General features: G+C 35.7%; 1 protein-coding gene across 2 annotated transcripts in view; it reads right to left on the minus strand.

Annotated features, from left to right (window-relative positions):
- Window positions 1–1,027: 1,027 nt before the first annotated feature.
- The window catches only part of LOC105466726 (kelch like family member 2), a 113,661-nt gene continuing 91,529 nt past the window's right edge, over window positions 1,028–23,159 (minus strand). For both annotated transcript variants that reach the window (XM_071092857.1, XM_011715836.2), the window contains 7 exons: window positions 18,001–18,118; window positions 13,036–13,233; window positions 12,520–12,621; window positions 10,773–10,901; window positions 9,962–10,102; window positions 6,171–6,314; window positions 1,028–2,149 (listed from right to left, as the gene is read on the minus strand). In XM_071092857.1, the coding sequence (XP_070948958.1) occupies window positions 2,121–2,149; window positions 6,171–6,314; window positions 9,962–10,102; window positions 10,773–10,901; window positions 12,520–12,621; window positions 13,036–13,233; window positions 18,001–18,118 (861 nt within the window). In that variant the 3' untranslated portion in view covers window positions 1,028–2,120. The remainder of the gene's footprint in view (window positions 2,150–6,170; window positions 6,315–9,961; window positions 10,103–10,772; window positions 10,902–12,519; window positions 12,622–13,035; window positions 13,234–18,000; window positions 18,119–23,159) is intronic.

Raw genomic sequence — 23,159 nt, forward strand, 5'->3', positions numbered from 1 at the left:
ATGAATCCAGCTACTGACAAACCTGGGCACATTACAGTGTAGCTATTACAGCTTCAAAGATTAAGAAAGTAAAGACAGAGGTATTTGACATGCTATGTGGTTAAGACTTTGTTACTTTAATAGGCTGAGATTACATTTTAAGAAAAGCTTTATAATTTTTCAGATAAATTGTTGATAGAGTCATACAGTTTCATGAAACATTAGTGTTTGGAACTGATCAGGAAAGACACCTCATACATTTTTCTTGGTGCCTCTGTCAGAAACAGCTGACAGTACTCCAAGTTCATTAGACCTTCAACATTTTTTTGACAATGATGTGCTGTAAGGCCACACTAAGGCAGAAATTCATGTTTTCATCAACTCAGCATAGGCTTTTTCTGATTAAATTCATTTATAATGGAAAGTTCAACTAAGTATGAAATATGGTTCCATGTTTACATTTGAATTGAAATGTTATCATAGCAATCTTTCCTCTTGATTATCAACTCTTCTAGCAACAGCTCATGCCAACTTTTTAATTCCTGAGGAATGGTCGCAATATTCCATCACCTCCTCCTTCCCCCTCTTCCCTTCCTCTGCTGTGCCAGCACCCCAGCTGCCTACCTGACTCCACTATTCCTATTTCCTCAATTCCTTTTATTTGGTATCAAAACCACAGTTTCTCAGTTACTTTGGAATATATTTTTTCTTTGACTTTCTTTTGGGTCTAATGCTACTTGTTTTATCCTTATCTCATGCCCTACCCATTATCAGGGACACAAAAATACAAAAAGTTTAAACTTTACCAATCCTTGACAGACCTCTCCTTGATAGTTGAGGTTACTTTTCCTTGGAAAGAGAACCATTTTTATTGACTTTGGTTATTCATTTAATAGTTTTGTCTTATAGGTCAGGTCACTTTGGCAATAAATTAAAAATGCAGATTTCTGAAGTGACAAAATGCAAACTTCATAAAAGAGCCAAAACCAAACTAACAGGAAACTTTCTTAATACAAAACTAAATAGATAAAAATCAAGAACACTGTGAAACAAATAATATACAAACCTTTATTCAAAGATAATTCAAGAAAGACATGTTTTGGTCATTTTTAAAGTGAGATTAATTGAAGATCTCAGAAAAACTGTATCTGATCAACACACATGGCTACCGACAGAAAGTTCTCTCTTCTGTTAATAGCAGCTAAATTTATACACACAGAAAAATTCTTAAGACCATGCAAATTCAGTTGAATTCCATACATTCATTATATTCATCAAAAACCTGCAGTAATGTTCATGCCAAAGTGTTAATTTGAGAAAAAAATTAAAAATACACACCAAAACATGACCAAGATTAAACTAAAGAAAATTAATAAATAAGCATAATTTATATTTTATTTTAAAAAGTTTGGCATCACACATATTCAAGTGTGTTACGCCAGGTCCATTCCTCAGAAGTGGCATTTAAAGTGTTAAGCATTGTTAAATATCAAAAAATACAACTCTGTTTTACAATGTAGTACTGGCATAATTCAAAGTACTGTGCCAATTATAAATAGTATAATCAAGTTTCAAACATCTTTTCAAACATATTTAAAGGAAAGCATATAGACACACATTTATATGCACATAATTTATTATATTCATGTAATCAAAGTTATTTTATAAAAGCAAACAGTTTATCCCTCAACTAGTTTGTATACTTACGTAGATTTTAATATCTGTTCAAAGATTTTCAGTTCCTGGTATACAGATTTTTAGAAGAAATAAAGATAAAATTTAATTTTACAAGAACACGCATCATTTCATCCTCCTTCACAAAATAATCCGTAGCCATTCAAGGTTGATAAGAACTAGTCTTTATGAAAGCAACTGTTGTCTAAAGACTACAGATTAAGTCCTGCAGTCCAAGTTTCTTATGAAAATTCAGTCAGCTGCTGCTCATTGCAGAAAAAGCCTACACGGTGCTTCTACCAAAAATAATCTTCAGTATCCGAGGCCTATAAAGGCAGACGATCTTATCTTCTGCTGAGACGTAAAGTGCAGCTACAAGTGGAGAAGTGCTAGATTCTCAGTCACTTCAGAAATACTTGTTGAAGGCTGTTTCTCATGTATAAATATGCTGAAAATGTCCTTCAGGCTCATAATGGTTTATCAATAACTGTGACCCCTGAGCAAAGAAATGAAGAGATAAAAAAGAAGTCACAGGCAGCATTCTGTATCTCTGAGAAGACACTCAATTCTTTATTATAATACGAAAGCAGTAGGAACCATACAAATCATGTTTCAGAATCTCTTTCTTAAACTTTAGTAGTGTTATCATTTTAATCTAAATGACAGTGAAATCTCTGTTTAGTTATGGACTAAATATAAGACTATTTAATCCAGAACTAGTCTCTTCCTCTTTGTAGTTACAATTTGGAAAACATACTCAAAAGGGAACACAGAAACTTTTGAGCGTGACGGATATGTTCATTATCTTGATTGTGGTGATGGTTTCATGGGTATATACTATGTCAAAAGTAATAAAATTATATACTTTAAATATACAGTTGACCCTTGAACGACATGGGGGTCAGGAGTGCTGACCCTCCCATGTACAATTTTTTACTCCCACACAATTCAACCGTTAACAGCTTACAGTTGACCACATGCCTTACTGATATGGTCAATTAACATATTTTACATGTAATATATGTTATACATGTCATAACATGTTATGTGTTATATATTGTATTCTTAAAGTAAGCTACAGAAAAGAAAATGTTATTTAAAAAGTCATAAGGAAGAGGAACTATATTTACTATTCATTAAGGGGAAGTGGATCATCATCAAGGTCTTCATCCTTGTCTCTTCACATTGAGTAGGCTGAGGAGGAGGAGAAAGAGGAGAGGTTGGTCCTGTTGTTTCAGGGGTGGCAGAGGCGGAAGAGGTGGAAGGGAAGGCAGGGGAAACAGGAGAGGCAGACACACTTGGTGCAACTTTAAGGAAATACACTGTAATTCCTGACTTTTTTGTTTTTTTCATTTCTCTAAAAATGTTTCCATACAATACCAATCCTCCTTCCACCACTTTCTTCAGTTACAGTGCACATATCATAGAACGGCCCATTTCATAAAATAAGTCATAAACAGTCTTGAATAACCAGAACCCTTTTGCCAGACTGTCTAATGTCAGTTTGTTTTCTGGCATTGCTTCTACGTCTTCTTCATTGTCTGGCAGTGGTTAAGAAGCACTCATCTCCGTTGAGTCATGTTCTGTTAATTTCTCTGGTTTGGTATCTATTAGCTCTTGAATTTCTCCAAGATCCATACCTGAAATCCTTCACCATCAACCTTTATAGTCACATCCACGATCTCTTTCATGATTTCTTTGACTGGCTCTGTCATAACTCCTGTGAAGTCATACACAACATCTGAACACACGTTTTTTTTTTCCAGCAGGAATTTATTGTTTTGGATTTGATGACTTTCATAGTTTTTTCTATAACAACCATGATATATTCAATGGTGTAATCCATCCAAACTTTCATGTTTTCTCTGTTGAGATTCTCTTCCATAGCATTGGCAATTTTTTCCATAGAGTGCCATATAGAATGAACTTTAAGGTTCCTCTGGTCCCTGATCTAGAGGCTGAATTAGACACATTGTGTTTAAGGGCACGTAGACCACTTCTATGCCTTTGGTGTTGAACTCATGGGGTCCTGGGTGGCCAATGGCACTGTCCAATATCAAAATAAAAGGCAGTCCCTTACTGGCAAGGTAATTCCTGACTTCAGGAAGAAAGCACAGATGGAACCAATCCAGGAAAAGAGTTCTTGTCTAGGTCTTCTTGTTATGCAATCAAGATTGGCAGCTGGTATTTATATTTTCCCTTCAAGGATTGGGGGTTAGCAGCTTTTTAGATAAGAGCAGCCCAAATCATAAACCCAACTGCATTTGCACAAAATAGTAGAGTTAGCCTATCCCCTTCTGCCTTAAATTCTGGTGCTCACTTTCCTTCGTAATAAATGTCCTTGGTGGCACATTTGTCTGCATTAAAAACTTTTTCAGGTAGATAACCATTCTCCTCAACAACTTTCTTAATGGCATCTGGGAGCTTATCTGCTGCCCCTTGGTTGACAGAAGCTGCTTCTCCTGTTATCTTGACATTTTTTGAGCCAAACCCCTTTCCAAAATTATCAAGTCATCCTTTGCTTGAGTAGGCTGAGGAAATTCTCCAGTTTCAGATCCTTCACCTTCCTTTTGCTTCAAGTTGTCATATAATGACTTTGCTTTTTCTCAAGTCATATTAGAGTTGACAGGTATGCCTTTCTTATAGCAGTCCTGCACCCACCAAAAACCAAAACCAAAAAATCAAAAATAATAAAAGTTTAAAAATTAGCCGGGCGTGGTGGCACCCCCTGTAATCCCAGCTACTCAGGAAGCTGAGGCATGAGAATCGTTTGAATCTGGGAGGCGAAGGTTGCAGTGACCTGAGATCACGCTGTTGCACTCCAGCCTGGGCGATAGAGTGAGATTCTGTCTCAAAAAGAAAAATCCTGCACCCACATAAAAGCTGCATGTTCAACACAAGATAAAAAGGGATTTCACAAAAAGTGTGAAGTTTTCAAAACTGCTGGGATGGCTGCAAGGATGGCTTCATGAATTTCCTTTTTCCTTTTTACAATGATCCCGACCTGGATTCATTTATTTTGAAATAGTGGGCAAGTGCAGCAGCAGACCTCAGTCCATGGTTTATCTCAAGCAATTCCGCTTTTTCTTGTCCTGTCATGACTCTTCTCTGCTTCGCTGGAGCACTTCCCAGCATCATCACCAGTGGCACTTTGCATGGGTCCCGTGGTGTTATTCAAGGTTTATGATATTGCAGTAAACATGATGAAAAATAACGCAGAACCATGAGAGAGAACTTTTTACTGAGATACGGTCACTGAAGAGACAAAACTGCTCTTTCAAAGGTGATTAGCGCCCCACAGCTTTTTAAGTGGATACTCACAACAGCTGAGCTCACCAATGCAGCAACAGGAGACGGCTATAAAATTATTAGAGTAGTACAGTAATATACTACAGTTAATTTCATGCAGTTATGATTTAATATTGTATCTTTGTGGTTTGTTCACATTTCTCTGGACTGTGAATGACACCATCTATGGTTTGTAGGTGTTTGTTCTTGTAAGAGTTTGTGTGCATACGTTTTGATAAATTTTAACTTTTTGTAATAGATTTTTGGATATTTTGTAGTAAATGATAAAACAGACTAATATCTACATATATTATGTGTTCATAATCTTACTTAATTTTTTCAATATTTCTAGGTTATGCAGTTCATCTGAGTTTTTTCAAACTGTTACAAATCTCCAAAAAATTTTTTCCAACGTAATTATTTTTCAAAAAATATCCACATATAAGTGGACATACACAGTTCAAACCTGTGTTGTCCAAGGGTCAACTGTACGCTATGTATTCTGTCAGTTTATACCTCAATGAAGTTGTTTTAAAAATTAATCTAGTATTCAGCCATGTTATATTGGAATTCTACTGTACATAGTTCTTCTAAGTGCTGTTTTGAATGATACATAAGCAACAGTGATGGTTAATTAGTTTAGACATTTTCTTCCTCCACTATTGGATCAATTTTGTTACAGAAATATTATACTATTAAAAGCCAGATAAATATCACTGAAAACAATTTAAAGATTCACGATAAAATTTATTAAAATTATAATTTATCTTACTAAGAGAATGGAACAAAAAATCACATTTTATAACTCAACCAGTACCATGCTTAAGAAAGAAAAATTATTCCACAGCCTCACTATAATACTGTCTCATGGAGCCGCACCACGGGGAGACATAGGAATCCTATCCTATTTCTCGGACATCTCAGGAATTAAAGCCTTGTCACATAGTGAATTCTTCTTCTCTGCATACAGATTTTAGCTACGTTAAATTTTATTATATGATTTTGTATATCAAAGACTTGGGATTTTGAATACAAATGACTGCAGAATGACAAAAGTATAATGGTGCTTTATTTCAGAATATACACAACCAATGTTAATCATCTTAAGAGTAAGATATAAACTATACCTTCAGAAAAGACTTTATTCTTATAACAGAAAAACTTTGTTAATATAAAAACCATAATGAGGTCATCTTTTTGTATGATAATTGACTTTAGAGACCAGTTACCTGCATAACTTCTCCCTGTGCTCATACACGATGACACAACTGTCCATTTATCGGTTGTTGGGTTATAATATTCTACTGACGCCAAGTTACAGGAACCATCGTCCCCTCCAACAACATATAACAGACCATTAACTGCACAAACTCCTTTAAAAAATTACACAGAGAGAAAACGATTATTTTAAAAAGTTGGATGAATATGAGTATCCCTATACATGTTTAGTGAGGTAATCCAGAGACACTAATTTCTTTGAAAGGAGGCAAGAAAATAGTGAGCACGTAAAGAATTCTTTTTATTTTAGGATAGCCAGGCACCATGGCTCACGCCTGTAATCCCAGCACTTTGGAAGGCCGAGGTGGGCAGATCACTTGATGTCACGAGAGTTCGAGACCAGCCTGGGCAACATGGCGAAACCCCATCTCTACTAAAAATACAAAAATCAGCCAGGCATGGTGGAGTGTGCCTGTGGTCCTAGCTACTCCAAGAGGCTGAAGCAAGAGAATCACTTGAACCCAGGAAGCAGAGGTTGCAGTGAGCCAAGACCACACCACTGCCCTCCAGCCTGGGCAACAGAGCGAGACTCCGTCTCCAAAAAAAAAAAAAAAAGAAGAATTCTTTCTTTATTAGGAGACTATGATACCACTTCTAAGCTCCTACTGATTGTCATTTATGCAGTAGTTACTTTATATATGCATTATTGTACTTAATTTTCACAACATTATAGGTTGGAAACTATTTTGACCCTCATTTTATTTATTTTTTTTTAAATAAAAAGTCAAAGTCAGCTACTTAGGGAATCCTAAGAAAATATATGTTAGTAGAAGGTAAAAATATTCTTAATTTTAATTATCACACTAAATGGTTAGCTATTTCATCACCCTTTAAAGAAGAGAATATTATTTATCTATTAAAATAACTATTTTCTTTGCAAAAATTCAAAATATCTAGAAAAGTATAAAGAAAAAAAGATGACCTCCAACCTTATGTCACTTAGAATAATGACCATTAAAATTTTGATCTCTACTCTGGCTAACTTTTCTTTACACATATATACTCAGATACTTTCTTTTTTAACCCCAAAGTAGCTCACACTACACATGCTACTTTATTAAACAACTTAGCCACCCTGGCCAACCAACATACTTTGGACAGTTCCTCAAGTTAATAAATGTAATGTTTATGTATGATATCATTGTAGTTTATTTAATCATTTTTTTAGATGGATATTTAAGTAACTTTGATTTTTTTGCTGTTATCAATAATGTTGCAATGAACAAAGATCCCCTGAATATTGTTTTGAATACTTGAGCAATTTTTCCTAATATAAATTATTAGAAAGAAAACTGCTGAGTCAAATGGTAAATGCTTTTAAAAAGCTAATTCAATGTAATTTTTTAAAGTACATTTAATATCTTATAAAAAGTTCAGTGCTACTATGAACTTGTACTAGAGGGCATCAAAGAATCCAGAAGAATGCTGCCCAAATCTACAAAACTTTGTAGGAAAAAAACTCATACCATTTTAAGTTGTTCAAATACTTAAAAGGCAAATGCTGCTGCCACACAAGCTCCATACAGTAGGTATATGTGTATGCAACACTATATTTCAGTCTGTTGATGGACAACATAGGACTGTGAGAGAAAAAATGATCTCAAAAATGGCCCTGCTATGATGGAAGGCATGAACAAGGAGATTATATCGTCCTGAAGAGTTTTCCCAATTGTATCTACGAGGGGCTCACAGATTAAAGAGCATCCCACTGCAGAAAGGGAGGTTGGTCCATACATCCATTTGAATATATTGGCTATATATTCAGAAGACACCAATTTTACTAACCCACTAACTCACAACACCAGATTCCTTTTAGGCGATCGGAGCCAAATCACTTTGCCAAAAGGATGCACTTTCCTGCATTGTTTGATGGTTCCAGTTTATTCAGTTTACTTCAACACAATCAAATTCATATTGAGAACATATTACAGACGTGCTAGGTATTAAAAGTCTATATATAATCATCTAATTCAAGTTTATTTCATTTTTACTCCACTCTTGGTGTCATAATTTACCATACTTATGAAAACTTTTGAAATTTGGCTGGTAAGCTGCTTGCTATTTCAAATTTATATGGATGCTTTCACCTCTCCCCATTTAACATTGAATACGTGTCCTCCACTCTTTGCCAGCTTAGTTCTTTCTTCCCAGTAATTTAGGTGCTTGGATGAGGTCCTGAGCCTAGGTTATTAAAAAGGAAGAGCTGAACAGATCTTATTAGAAGTTTTTTTCAGATTACCAGGAATATGGAATAAGGGTGAGATTTTAAATATTCTTATGAACTTAAATAATTTTAAAATATATGCTCAATTGGATTATATTGTATCTTGTAAATTATAGAAGTAAATAATTCAAGTTCTGTTATTTGCATAGAAAATAAACATAATTGATTGAGAAGGAAAAACTGAAAAGTTAGCTTTCAGATTTCTCTCTCTTCCTTATTATCAAATAAACTCAAGTAATGTTGTCTAAGTCAAAGTATGAAACAACTTTTCAACAGACTTAAGTCTTTTTCCTAAATCCTACCCTTTCCCACACAATTTTTTGAAGAACAGCTCTATAATGATAGACCTATCATATAGCTCTATAAATACAAATTATCTCTTTATTCTTCTACCTAAAAGAAATGAGTAATTTTTGATATGAAAACAATAAGCACATATAGAGAAAAAATAAGATTATTCTAACCTTTAAGAAAATATTCATAAAAAGCTCAAATTGCAACTAAGTTTCCTAATCCAGGAAGGACACTTGCACAAATCACCATGGCTTTTCTAACTTAATGTGTACTGGAGTCACTTATTCCACTAAGGACCCAGATTTGAGGGTCTTACCATCGAGCGAACTGATGACTAAATACAACTGACCAGATGACGTGCAAGGCCAGACAGAATTAATTATAAATTCTGGTCTGTGGCTAACAGTATCTGCAGTTCCACATACTTAGTCTTTCTTAGTAATCACACTTCTTTAAAGAGAAACTAAGATGCGTGCTGATGGAGGAGGGGTGTCCCATGGTGTACGTAAGTTTGAGACTCACCAGGAACTTATTTTACACTATGAGAAATGACATGAAGATAATGGCATTTTGAAGAATCCTAGCATTTCCTGAAAGGCTATGTAGCTATCTTGAGTCTATTTTCCACTTGTATTTCCCTTCCTTGATTCTTCTTTTTAAGTGGTTATTTCCCTAATCTTAAAGTTCTCTACTTTCTTAAAATTATTTTTTGTTGTTGTTGCTTTAGTTTTTCCATTTTCCTGGAAATCCTGAACTGTATTAAGCTAGGGTTACCTCTGCAGACTTCCCCTCTAGATTTAGATAACCAACTAGTTTTTTAACCTAGTATAAATATTTACTCAACTAGACTAAATTTCCTGAGAAGTAGGATCTCCAGTATGTGATAGATACATAGTAGGCACTAAAAAATATTTGGTGTAAGAATGAATGAATTCAAGTATCAAATGAAGGGTCTACTCCTAATTAATTAGTCTCCAAGTTTATCACCAAAAAGTAGCAGCTAGTAGAAAAAAGTTTACTGACGTGTCACAACAACCTGTTATGTTCCAGAGACTGTGGCAGGCATTCACTTTACAGGATTATTACGTAAGTTTCTGCCTTTAAAGAGTTCAAAGTCTACCAGGGAACCCAGATCAGTAAAAGAACAATGGAAATACACAGTGATACTAGTGAAACTTAAAATAAAATTCAACATAAGTTTTATAACCTTAAACTGACAGATACCTGCATTTCTTCTGCACATGTTCATATCTGCAACCTGTCTCCATGCATTAGTGGTAGGATCATACACTTCAACACTTTTTCGTACTAAAGGGCCATCATGACCTCCTACAGCATACAATAAATTGTTTAACACACCAACACCTATAAAACACAACCAGCCAAATAGAGGGGCAAAAAGAACAAGAGATTTATATCATATTAGGTTTATTTAACTAATATGTTTATTTAACTGTAACTAAAACTTTTGAAGTTATAATTCATAATAAAAGCAAGCTGATACTATAGCCTACAATTTAAGAAATGGAAATCAATAGAATTGATGATTAAATAAGCATCTCAACAAACTTTTATTCTGAAAAAAGAGGCATGTCAAACAGAATAAAAATATTAATAATATGTAGGTGAAACACAGGGAGGGAAAAAGTCCTTTAATGTAATCCTTTTGAAAAAAATATCCATAATAAAATAACCCCGAATTAAAGCACAAAATTTTAAGAAATATACATGAAAAGATTTGATTATTAAGCAAGTTCCCCAATAAGCACTAAAAACAGAAACTAAAAGGAGTGCTAACAATGTGAATATATAAATGAAACAGAAATGTCTATAGCACTTTGACATTAAATTTTAAAGTAAAATTACTTTGTAATTACTCCCATTAACTGCACAATTCAAAAGACATTTAGCAGTGCCATTAAAATCAGCATATCATATATTTTCAGAAAATGTAAAGTGATGCCACTGAATCATTTTACTTTAACTATTTTCCATCATTTTTGTGCTTCGATTGCTAAAATAGGTTCACATGTACCTGCTCCACTCCGCCTGGTGCTCATTTCTGCTATATAGCTCCACTCATTTGTTGTAGCATTATAGCATTCTACTGTGCTAAGACACTGACGTGACGCTCCATCATAACCTCCTACAGCATAGAGCAAACCTACACATAAAATCACAAAGAAAGCCAAATTTATTAAAAAACGAACAAACAAAAAACACTATTTTTTCAAGCCAGAAAATACTAATATATTTTCCTTCATGGCAGTAGAGTTTCCCCGTAAAGTGCTCTGATTTTTATGAACTATATTAGGGTCTTGCCTAATGGTGACAGATGGAGTAATCAAATCATATTATGAAGATCTGCAGGGTATAGATGATGTTAATTTTATACTTTCCTCAATAATCTGATAAAATAAAAAGCACACTCATTATATCTTTAGGTAACACTATTTGATAAGTGAACAACATCCTGTAAGACAGAATTAAATACCAAAGTTATCTTAGGAAATTGGAAAAAAGGTTAAATCAAAAATTAATATCAGAATGCAATGCAATATTACTTGGCAATAAAAAGGCATGAAGTACTAAAAAATGCCTCAGTATAAACAAATCTTGAAAACATCACCCTAAGCGAAAGAAGTGAGTCACCAAAGATCACATACCGTACAACTAAAATGTTCAGAAGAGGCAAATCTCTAGGTGATAGAAAGCAGACTAGCAGTTGCTGAAGGTTGGGTAGGAGAGGAGTAAGAGCTAAGCGAAGCAGGATTGCTTTTAGAGGATAATAAAAATGTTTTAAAATGAATTGTAGTGATGGATGCACAATGAACTGTATACACGAAATGGGTGAATTGTATGGTACATGGATTATATCTCAACAAAGCTGTTTTTTTCTAAGTGCAGAGAATTACACCTACGATGAGGAGGGGGTGGAAACCTGCAAATTTGCCCAAGTCAATTAAAAAAAAAAAAACATTAATACTTAGAGCCTTCCTTAACTTCTGTTGGGAGACAAAGTAGGATATAAATAAATAACTGTGGCAATCCATCCCTTAAATGTTAAACAGCCCTTCTCCAGATACAAAATTACACATTTATGTCACCTGAATTGTTCCCCCCAAACAACTGTATTAAAATCAGCTGACAGTCTTACATAGCAGCAGTCCCCAAACCGCAGGCCATGGACCAGTACCTGTCTGGAACCTGTTAGGAACCGGGCGGTGAGTGACAGGTGAGCGAGTATTACGGCTGAGCTCTGCTTCCTGTCAGATCAGCAGAGGCATTAGATTCTCACAGAAGTGCGAACCCTATCTTGAAATGCACACATAAGGAACCTAGGTTGTGCGCTCCTTATGACACACTAACGCCTGATGATCTGAGGTGGAACAGTTTCATCTCAAAACCAGCCCCGCAACCCACCCCTGTCCGTGGAAAAATTGTCTTCCACAAAACTGGTCCTCAGTGCCAAAAAGGTTGGGGACTGCTGTTATATAAGTCAAACACACACACACACACACACACACGCACACACACACACACACACACGAAGAGGATAAAGGGAGAGGGATGGAGAGGGAGAGAAAAGGCTTTATATAGGTTGATTTATATAGAGAAGCTAGTTTTGAAAAGAGGATAATTGAAATTTTACAGTAATTACGATTTTCTTTTTTAAATGATAATTAGCTTGCCCATTCAGAAAACTAATGTTTTGATTATTGGAAGAATCACTCTCAAGGATCAAAAAGCCATATGTACCTGAAAGAACTGTCAGCACCTACCTCCAACAACACCCACACCAACGCTGCTCCTCCTTGTGTTCATGGGAGCAACATGAAACCACTCATTAGACTTTATGTTGTATGCTTCCACAGATGATAGACCTATAATAAAACACAAGTCTTCATTTCCTTCTCTAAAAAAAGTCAATAGTTCATATATATGGAAAAATACTTCAGGTATGGAACATTGGGCTAAAATTAAGAGAAGAAAATGGCAGAATGTAAACACATCAATTACATGAAAAACAGGAACAGCTTGTTTTCCAGAAGGCTCCCACCTAAGCTACTGACATTTATAAGCTTTTAAAACTTGATGACTGATACTGATGCATAAGAAAGAAAATTTATATACTCAGCACTCATATCATTTAAGGAAATTCTTGATAAAATTTTAAATTTATCTTTAAATACCAGTTAAAACCTCACATATGCCTTAATGATGCCACGGTTTATTCCATAAACATGACTACTACGTTAATTTTAGCAGCAATGTAGAAGAGATGAAAAGGAAATTACCTGTACTCCCATCAAAGCCTCCCACAGCGTATAACAATCCATTTAACACAGCAGCTCCCAAAGTGCTTCTCCGGTCTCTCATGTTAGCAACACTGGTCCACTGGTCCTTCACAGGGTCGTAAGAATCTACAGTACGAACTCTTAATGAACCATTAAAGCCACCAACAGCAAAAACAAGTCCAGCCATGTAGACCATGCCTGCAAAAGGAGTACAGCATTTACAGATCAATGTGCAACTCGACTACCACCAATATCCAAAGATTGCTTTCTAGTAAGTCTATAGCTGTTGTCAGAACATGCTACTCTTAGGAGGAGCCTGAGTAAATAAATCCTTGAAAATGCTATTCATTTGCAAGAACATCCAATCACTAAATTGTCTGTCTAAGGTTATTATTATTATTATTATTGAGACGGAGTCTCACTCTGTCGCCCAGGCTGGAGTGCAGTGGCATGATCTCGGCTCACTGCAAGCTCCACCTCTCTGGTTCACGCCATTCTCCTGCCTCAGCCTCCCAAGTAGCTGGGACTACAGGTGCCCGCCACCATGCCCGACTAATTTTTTGTATTTTTAGTAGAGATGGAGTTTCACTGTAGTCTCGCTCTCGTGACCTCATGATCAGCTCACCTTGGCTTCCCAAAGTGCTGGGATTACAGGCGTGAGCCACTGCGCCCAGCCTTCTTTCTAAGGTTATTAAAAGATGCAATGGCATGGGCTAAAGTACCATTTTGACTCATTTTTTTTTCAAATATCAATTTACAAGCTTAAATAATGAGCCATTATTTTCCAACTATTTGAACCTGTACTCACCTCCCATAGCTTTCAATTTTGGATCTTCTAGTGGATATTCTTAGAATGAAACTCTAAACACTTATAATTTATTTGCATAACACACTCCTAGTTTATCACGTTAGTGGGCTAAATCAGGGGTCGGCAAATTTACAGCCTACAGGCTAAATCTGGTCCACCAGACTATTTCTGTAGAACCCATAAGCTAAGCATGGTTTTTATATTTTTAAATGGCTGAAAAACAACCAAAAGAATAATATTTCATGACTTGTAAAAAGCTATATGAAATTCAAATTTCACCATCCATAAATATAGTTTTATTGGAACACTGTCCCACCTATTCACTTCCATATGGCTGGTTTTGCACTATAGCAGTAGATAAGAAGCTGTGACAGAGACCATATAACCACAAAGCCTAAAATACTTACTCTCTGGTCCTTCAAGAGAAAGTCTGCTGATCCCTGGGCTAAACAGATATTACAGAATCAGTGAATGGAGAAACTGGACTGCTAGACTCAGGTTTCAACCGTCTTTTCACTTTTCTCAACTTTTTCATGCTGCTGCCCTAATCCGACAGGCTCCTATCACCATCCACTCTGTTCTCTTTAACTCTGAATCCTCAGTTAAAGTTCCACATTCTCTGTGATGCCTTCCCGGTCTACTTTAGCCTAAAAGGGATTAGTCCAGCTCCTGAACCCCTATAGAAAATAACATCTATATAGTGCACTTAAGGTTTAATAAATGTACAGAGTCTATAATACAATTACTTTAAATTGTTCAAATTTTTATTGTTCTTAGTTCTATGTTTATGTCCCTGTGCCAGCCTGAGGGAAGGCAATGTGGCTCACAGTTCTCTGAATCCCTGTAGGGAGAAGTGGAATCACCAGATATGTTTGACGAGCTCAATGTTTTAAAGATGTCATCAGGCAAGAGATGCACCTCTATCCCTTATTGTCTTACCCTCTGGTGCTTTATTCCCCCACCCCCTTAAAAATACATGGAAATGCAGTCCTCCATATGGCAACAAGACCTTTCCAGTTCAAATGAAGTTGCCTGTTTTGGCCCCCTGCTAGCACAGAATTTAACAGACCTCCTAAGAGGGCCTGGAGACTAGTGAGCAGCAACATAGCAGGCAGCATGTTTCAGCATAAAACAATCCTGTATCCCAAAATCATAACTAACTCCAGGGAATGTTCCTTGTGGGAATTTTGCCCATTGCAATTTTCATTTTCCTTTCTCTACACACAAAATAACACAACAAATATGCCATCTCTTAGAAGTAATGTAGTATGCTTACCAAGTTTTAGGGAATTTTAGGTCACAGAGAAGAAGAAAATAAATGAATCAATCTATGAAGTGCCCCCCACCAAAGGCTCTGGGTCTGGAGAAGGGACTGAACTAAAAGAAGTATGATAAGGAAACTGAAGTGCCCAGAAGTTTAAATACACAGTTTATTAAAATTTGGCCAAGTTTGCACAGTTAAGGACATTGGTTCTAATCTGAAGGAGGGAGAGGGAAGAGGGCATGATGAAGATAAAATGTATTCATAGTTATCCAATAAGTAAATAATACATTTTGCAATAAATTGAGTCAAATGACATATGGCCCCAAAGTAAAGGGAACTATAATAGGAATCAGATATGAATTAAGAAATCAGTTAGTAAATGGCATACAAAACTCCATTTCCAGTAGATAAAATACCTAAAAATAAACTTGCCAAGAAACACGGAGGACCATTGGAAGAAAGTGTTAAAAATCTACTGAAGGATATAAAAGAAGACAGGAGTCTTATCACTAGTTTCACAACATAGTAAAACATATTATAAAGCACAGTAACTAAAAGTGGCTATGTCTTGATGCATGAATAGGCAAGACAAATCAATGGAAGAGAACAGGAAATTTAGAATACAACCAAGTAAATGTGGAAATCTAATACATGATAAAGGCAGCATTTCATCAAATGAATGGAGACGGATAAGTCAATAAGGGGTATTTGGACAACTGACTAGCCATTAAAAGCCAAAATCTATACCTTACATCTTAGACTAAAATACAGCCCAGATATCTTAAGAGAGAGAGATGTATTTATAAATAAAACTGTAAAGGTACTAGAACAACAAATGTTTTCAAAATATACTTTTGTCATAGGGTAGAAACCTGGCAGATACCACCTTAACCAAGAGAACAAGGTTACCGTCACAAGAAATAATCATACTAAGTCAATTTAACCATGGGAAAATATCAGACAAATCCAGCTTGAGAGATATTCTTCAAAATATCTGACCAGTCCTCTTCAAAGAATTAAGGGCATAAAAGATAAGAAAAGACTCTGGGACTATCTCAGATAAGAAGATATGACAACTAAACGCAAAGTAGGATCCTGGAACAGCATAAGGGAATCAATGGAAAAAATGGTAAATACGAACGAAGTCTGTATTTCAGTTACTATTAATATGCCAATGCTAATTTCTAGTTTTGATAACTGTATCACAGTAAGATGTTAACACTAGGGAAAGAATATACCAGAATTCTTTGTTCTATCTTTGCAACTCTTCTGTAAGTAAAATTATTGCAACAGAAAGTTTTTTGTTTTTTTTTTTTGAGACGGAGTTGCCTAGGCTGGAGTGCAGTGGTGAGGTCTCAGCTCACTGCAACCTTCGCCTCCCGGATTCAAGCGATTCTCCTGCTTCAGCCTCCTGAGTAGCTGGTATTACAGGCGCCTGCCACCATACCCGGCTATTTTTTGTATTTTTAGTAGAGAAGGGGTTTCACCATGTCGGCCAGGCTGGTCTCGAGCTCCTGACTGTGATCCGCCCACCTTGGCCTCCCAAAGCACTGGGATTACAGGCATGATCCATTGCGCCTGGCCCAACATAAAGTTTTTTAAAAATATGTTTGTGTGTGTATACACACACTCACACACACATATAGATAATTTTGGCATATGGCTTTCTATGCAAGAAACAGATTTTTAAGTCCAGAGACACAAAACTTTGGTACAGGACTACATTAAAAGATAAGGCAAAAATAGCACAAAGTCAAAAGATAAACGATTAATACAAATAAATATTCACACTAGACATCACAGACACAAAGGCTACTTTCCTTAACATATAACTGTACCTGTGACATCAATAAAACTATTAAAATGGCAAAAACCATGAACTGACAATTCAGAAAGAAAGCTATTTAACTTTCCTCATAAGTACAAATTACGTAAGTACAAATTAAGGCATTTTTCACCCACCAGATTGGCAAAGCTCAAAACATTTAATTACAAAGTACTGTCAGGAGTTTAGGGAAACTGGCACCTTCATATTTTACTGTTAGTGGGAGTAATAATTGGTATATCCTCTTAAGACATCTTTTGAATCAGTAAGTCTAGTTTTAGAGTTTTATCCTGCCAAAATATATTAGCATATATACACAATGATGTATGTATAAGAGATTTGTTGTAGCACTGTTTATAATAACATTAAGATTAAAAACATTTTTAATGCTCTATTTAAAAACTAGTAAAAACTATGTCCAGACCAAAATAAAACACTAGACAGCTCTTACTGAATGAGGTAACTCCAGATATGCTGGTAAGTAACAATCTCCAAGATGTATTGTTAAAGTGCTACCATCATAGAATGTTCCATTACATACAGAACTCATTTCGCTATGGGAGACAGAAATTATGGATCCAAGTTTAAGTCCCAGGAAAAATCCTGAGTTTGAATAATAACTGCTTCTTTTGATCACAGCTTTGGCTAAATGAAAGTCTATTTCAACAAATGTTTGTAAAACAGATGCCTTGAAGAAGGCAATTATGCCTTATAACTGAGGGACTTAACAGTACCTTATAAACTGAGGGAATCTCCTACAACTAAGGGCCCCAACCTAAAGAATTCCCCTCTTAACACTTCAGGCAAAGGTAACTAGGAAATATCCAGCAAATTACTAGCTCCTCCACCTTACACTAAACAATCAGAAAGGTATGTAAAGACGGAGACAGAGTAGCTATCCCATCAGTGTCTTGAGAGGTGTACGAGGCCCCTGAATTATTGTTTAACTACATAGCTATTTTACTCAGTTTTTTTGATAGAGATTTTTCTAATTAATAAAATGAGACCTGAAAAAGAAGCTCTCAATGACCCAGGAGTAGAGAATTGACTGTGATGCATCATGCTTACCTGCCCTGCACCTCCTGGAAGGCAACTCTGCTACTTGGTGCCACCTTTCTTCTTTAAAGTCATAGCATTCCACACTCCGGATAGCCTTTGGTGCTTGGCCCCCAACCACCACCATCAACTGCAAGGGCAGAAATGTAAGCACTTGAACAAATGATTATTACATATTCAGGATTTAAAATGTCCTACAAAGACACTGGTGTGGGAAGTGTTAGGATGAAGATGGTAGGGTGAGCTGGTAAATACAACCATCTAACCAACATTTCACAAATATCAACAAAGGGGGCACATGTTAGAACTACAATTCTATCATCCAACACATTTAGTCAAAAATAAGGACTTCAAAAACTAAAATAAGTTTCTGATCCTTCAAGCAAAATGAGTTATTTAAGCCAAAAAATGGCAGGCAGTCATTACTGGCAAGGCTGCAGTATGTCATAGGGCTTGCTATAAACTAGATCCTGGTTTTGCAATGACCAGGCATTAGATCTCCACAATCCAGGAGAGAAGATAGAAATGAAACATATGTTACTGGGTAGGTGAGGTGAAAAGGACAATAAGTATTAAAAGACAGAAGAAGGAAAAAAAACGATTGAAAAAGGAGGGGTAATTGAATTGGAGCTCACAAGAGCACAGATTCCCGAATCTCCAGTAAAGAGACCTTTCCTGATGCCCCACAAATAAAACCACCTAACAGGACAGGTAATGGAAATGCTAGATATCATAATGAACAAATACATTACAGTCTACTTTTGAGAACAAATGAGGTCTATAAACTCCCTCAATTCAATCCAACAACTATTTACTAAATGCCTACCATCTATATGTGTCCAGAACTATGTCAGGTGTTATACATAAGAAATATAAGACATGGTCTCTACCCTTCAAGACTTTATAGATGTCACTGAGACAAGACTTACGAAGTAACTCAAGAACAATACACAATTAGATATGATCAAAAAATTATGTGATTAGTATAGACGTAATTGCTACTGCTGATCAGAAAATGAAAAGCTGCCGTAATTTAGTGAAAGCTTCCTGGAACCTGATCTACGGTCTTGCTAAATGGATAGAATTTAGAAATCAATGTGTCTGTCTTTTACTGAGTATACACAGACACTCTCTGGCAACAGTGAAAATACAGCCGTCAAATCAGAATAATGTAAACATTAATGATGTCTCAAATCAAAAATTGTAAAGAATGGCAAGGACCTTCATGAAAAGATGAGATAATGATTGGAAAAACAGATGTTAGAAAGAAACAAAAAATAAAAACAAACAGAATACGGAGTAACTCAGATACACAAAAAGGGGAAATTTGCAACCTTGACTAGGCAATGGAGCTACCTGTACTTAGAATTAAAGAAAGATGGGTACATAGAAAAAAATGATTCCTGAATCAGAGAGCAAATCCCAAGTTTCCAAAAAGAAACGCATTTTAGTTTTTGGTAACTGGAGAGCAGAATTAATTTTAAAAGTCTTAAAAGAAGACAGAACATAAACCAACTATATAATTTTTTTCAGGCCTGTTTCTTCTAGTGTTGAATTCAAAGAAACAAAATTGGCCTGGTGTGGTGGCTCACGTCTGTAATCCCAACATTTTGGGAGGCTGTAGCAGGCAGATCATGAGCTCAAGAGTTCAAGACCAGCCTGTTAACAGCAAGGCCCCTTTCTCCACAAAAAAATAACAAAAATTAAAAATTGGCAGGGCATGATGGTGCACAACTGTAATCCCAGCTACTAGGGAGGCTGAGGCATGGGAATCACTTGAACCCAGGAGGTGGAAGTTGCAGTGAGCTGAGATTGCACCAACCACTACACTCCAGCCTGGGCAACAGAGTGAGACTCTGTCTCACAACCAACCAACCAACAACATTTGGGTTGGCCAGGCACGGTAGCTCACTCCTGTAATCCCAGCACTTTGGGAGGCCAATGCAGGTGGATCGCTTGAGATCCGGAGTTCAAGACCAGCCTGGCCCAGATGGTGAAACCCCATCTCTACCAAAAATACAAAAATTAGCCAGGCGTGGTAGCACGCGCCTGTAATCCCAGCTACTCGGGAGGCTGAGGCATGAGAATTGCTTGAACCTGGAAGGCGGAGGTTGCAGTGAGCTGAGACTGTGCTAATGCACTCCAGCCTGGGTGAAAGAGTGAGACTCTATCTCAAAAAATAAGTAAATAAAATAAACATAATTAAGAAAGAAAATACACAATACCCTCACCTCTGACCACCCAAAAAAAGCACGGGAGCAACGTTGTAAAAATCACAGAACTGGGATGCATGTTAAGATAAACCTTGTATTTAGGGGTTCTGTTCAAAACTTCAAAACTGCCCAAGAGACAATAGTTGAAAGAGTCTTAGATGATATATCTGATGAAGACCAATTTTTCTAAAATTTCAGAATGGAACACTTTTTAAACTTTTTGGGAAATAATACTCAGTTATAGATTTCATAATCCTCAAAGTTTGAATATAAGATTTCCATTTCCATGCAATAGTTCACTTTTACACATTAAAATGAAGATAAAAGGAAAACTGTGCTATTACATACAGAGAACAGTGGTAATATCTGTCCTTTACTCACCCAAGAGAGGTAAATGGGGTGAGGATTTGGATCTCCAGGAATCAGGGATAAAGGAGACAAGGAGAATGTGCAATGGGGGGACAAGAAGGCAGGAATATTTATATAAAACCAAGAGACTGTGTCATAAACCATTGTGTGGCTACCAAAAGAGTTGCTCATAATGCTGACACCCCAGTTATCTGTAAAAGACACAGATATTTGAGAAAACACCATACTAATTATGCTATGAAGGAACAAGAAAATAAGACCTTTTGTAAGGAAAAGTTAAATGTAACATATTTGAAGAGGGCAAGGGGTAGAAGGTTAAGCAAATTCAGTAGTCATCCTGAAATGTAGGTCAATTAAACTTTGTTCTTTTTATTTTCTTTACCTATTAAATAAATGTTAGTTGAAAATTAACTCCTGAAAAATTGTTTCTAACCGAAAATTTCAATAAATATACTGAGTAAAAATATTTTTAAAATATAATATATACCCAGAAATATGACAGCACTTATAAAAATACAGATTCCAAAGAGAAAAGCTAACAAAATACAAAAGAAGCAAAACATACATAATTTTTATGATGTACAAATCCAAGGATGCCTTACACAATCTGTTTGAGAAGCCAAAACTAATGTCTGACATATGAAAAGAATCATTCATGCAAATTAAAAATCAGAGCCTAATATAAAAAGTACTAATTCACTCTCACGGTAAAATATTATCAAAACCTTGTAATTTCTTCAGCACGACTACCACATTTTGTTCAATTTGACTCACTATTACGATGATAAAAGGCATCATTACTATGAAATAATAAGCATAAGCAATTAATCTTTGCTTCATTCTTACCCAACTCCTTAGACTTAATCTGAACATAACAACTCTAAAATGACAAACAGTGATGTTGGAAAATCGTTCATCACCAGCACCTTTTTGAAAATATGTGTGGATAAACAAATACACTGAGAAGGGGTCATACAAGTAACATGCAAAGTCAAAGCAACAGGGCTGCTCACTGCTATCCAGCAGGTCTGCTGCCCCTCCCACCACCCTGATACAGCAGAATGAAAGAGAACCTCCAGGAACCCACATACCCACCACAAAATAACAGCTAGAGAACTGAGAAATCTAAAAGTATAACACAGCTACAGTAGTCCTACTCCAAAACCACAACCAGAGAAGCCCAGAAACAACGTAAACAATGTAAACACACCACCACAAAAGAGAAAGTAAGTACTTGATAGGCTTTTACCGAGAACTCTAGAAGGTTTCAAAAATGACATGTTTATTCCAGAAATCAAAATGACGTGTTTATTCCAGAAATCATTTTCACTCTAAAGGTCTCTGCAGCATAGCTAAATATAGGAAAGTCTGAAGATGCCAGAAGAAGAAATACACAAGAAGAAATTCTTTTTTACAAATATGAAGTATTTAAAAAGTATTAAAGATATAGCACATTATTTAGAAGGAAGTTGCAAAGATTAACATTAAAACAGTAAAATAAAATATGGCAACCTTAGAATTTACTGCCAAGACTGAGCAATTTTTATAAATGGATTATTTTGTAAGAACAAAAACTGACACCAAAAAAGATGGACAAATATGAATTAATGAAGACTTAAAAGATGGGTACTTATAAAAGTAGGTGTAAGGGTATTTGAAAACTGTAAACATGTATAAAATCAGCAGACCCAGCATGAATACCGAGGTATTAAGGGAACGAGCTAATGTACTTACTAAACCACTTACAATTAGTTCTGAAAAATCTCAGAGAACTGAGGATGGATCAGAAAATTTAAAGAAAGTAAATACCAATTTTCAAACCAGGATAGGAAGTGAATGCCTTGTAAATGCACTTTGTTAAGTGATGATAATTCTGAGTAAAAATTAACAAGATTTTGAGAAAAGCATTTGAACTTCTAGGGGCCGATAAAATAACACACAGAAGGATGTTTAGAAAGTCAGGCCAAATTTGAATCCATTTGATCCTCAACCTCATCAGATGTTATATGCCAAATTACTTATTTTGGCTTAGATAATAAGCATAATCATATAGAATGAAACTTTCTGCAGACTGTGTCAGTGGCTGGGTACTTCTAACAAGGTGTCACCAAGAGAGTTCTGAGATCAATTCTAAATTAAAGTATTTACTAATGATCTAGAAAAATAAGTCAACAGCACCCTGGCAAATCTGCAGTTAGTTTTAAATTGAGTACTGTTGTTAGTAATAGGCAAAACAGAAAAACAATACCAATATAGATTTGCAGCAATTAAAAATGTAGACTCCAAAGTAAAACTTAGAAAAATATTAAATACAAGTATTAAAGTGAAAGAATTTTAAAAACATAATCCAATGGAAAGGAGAGAGTAATAACTAAAGACGATATAAGAAAACAAGAGAGAAGAGATTCTTATTTCTTAATCCAGCATTGCCCAAAACATACACAAGAGTTAAAAATAAATACATAAATAAAGTCTTTATATTATGAATCATTCTGATGAGACCACGCACAAAATGGTGCTTAAAGTATTGGTCGTACTATAAAGATGTAAACAGAGCAGAAGGAATTGCCAACAGAGACAGAAATGAGG

The sequence above is a fragment of the Macaca nemestrina genome, chromosome 3 (assembly GCF_043159975.1).
Source record: "Macaca nemestrina isolate mMacNem1 chromosome 3, mMacNem.hap1, whole genome shotgun sequence".
Classification (NCBI taxonomy): Eukaryota; Metazoa; Chordata; class Mammalia; order Primates; family Cercopithecidae; genus Macaca; species Macaca nemestrina.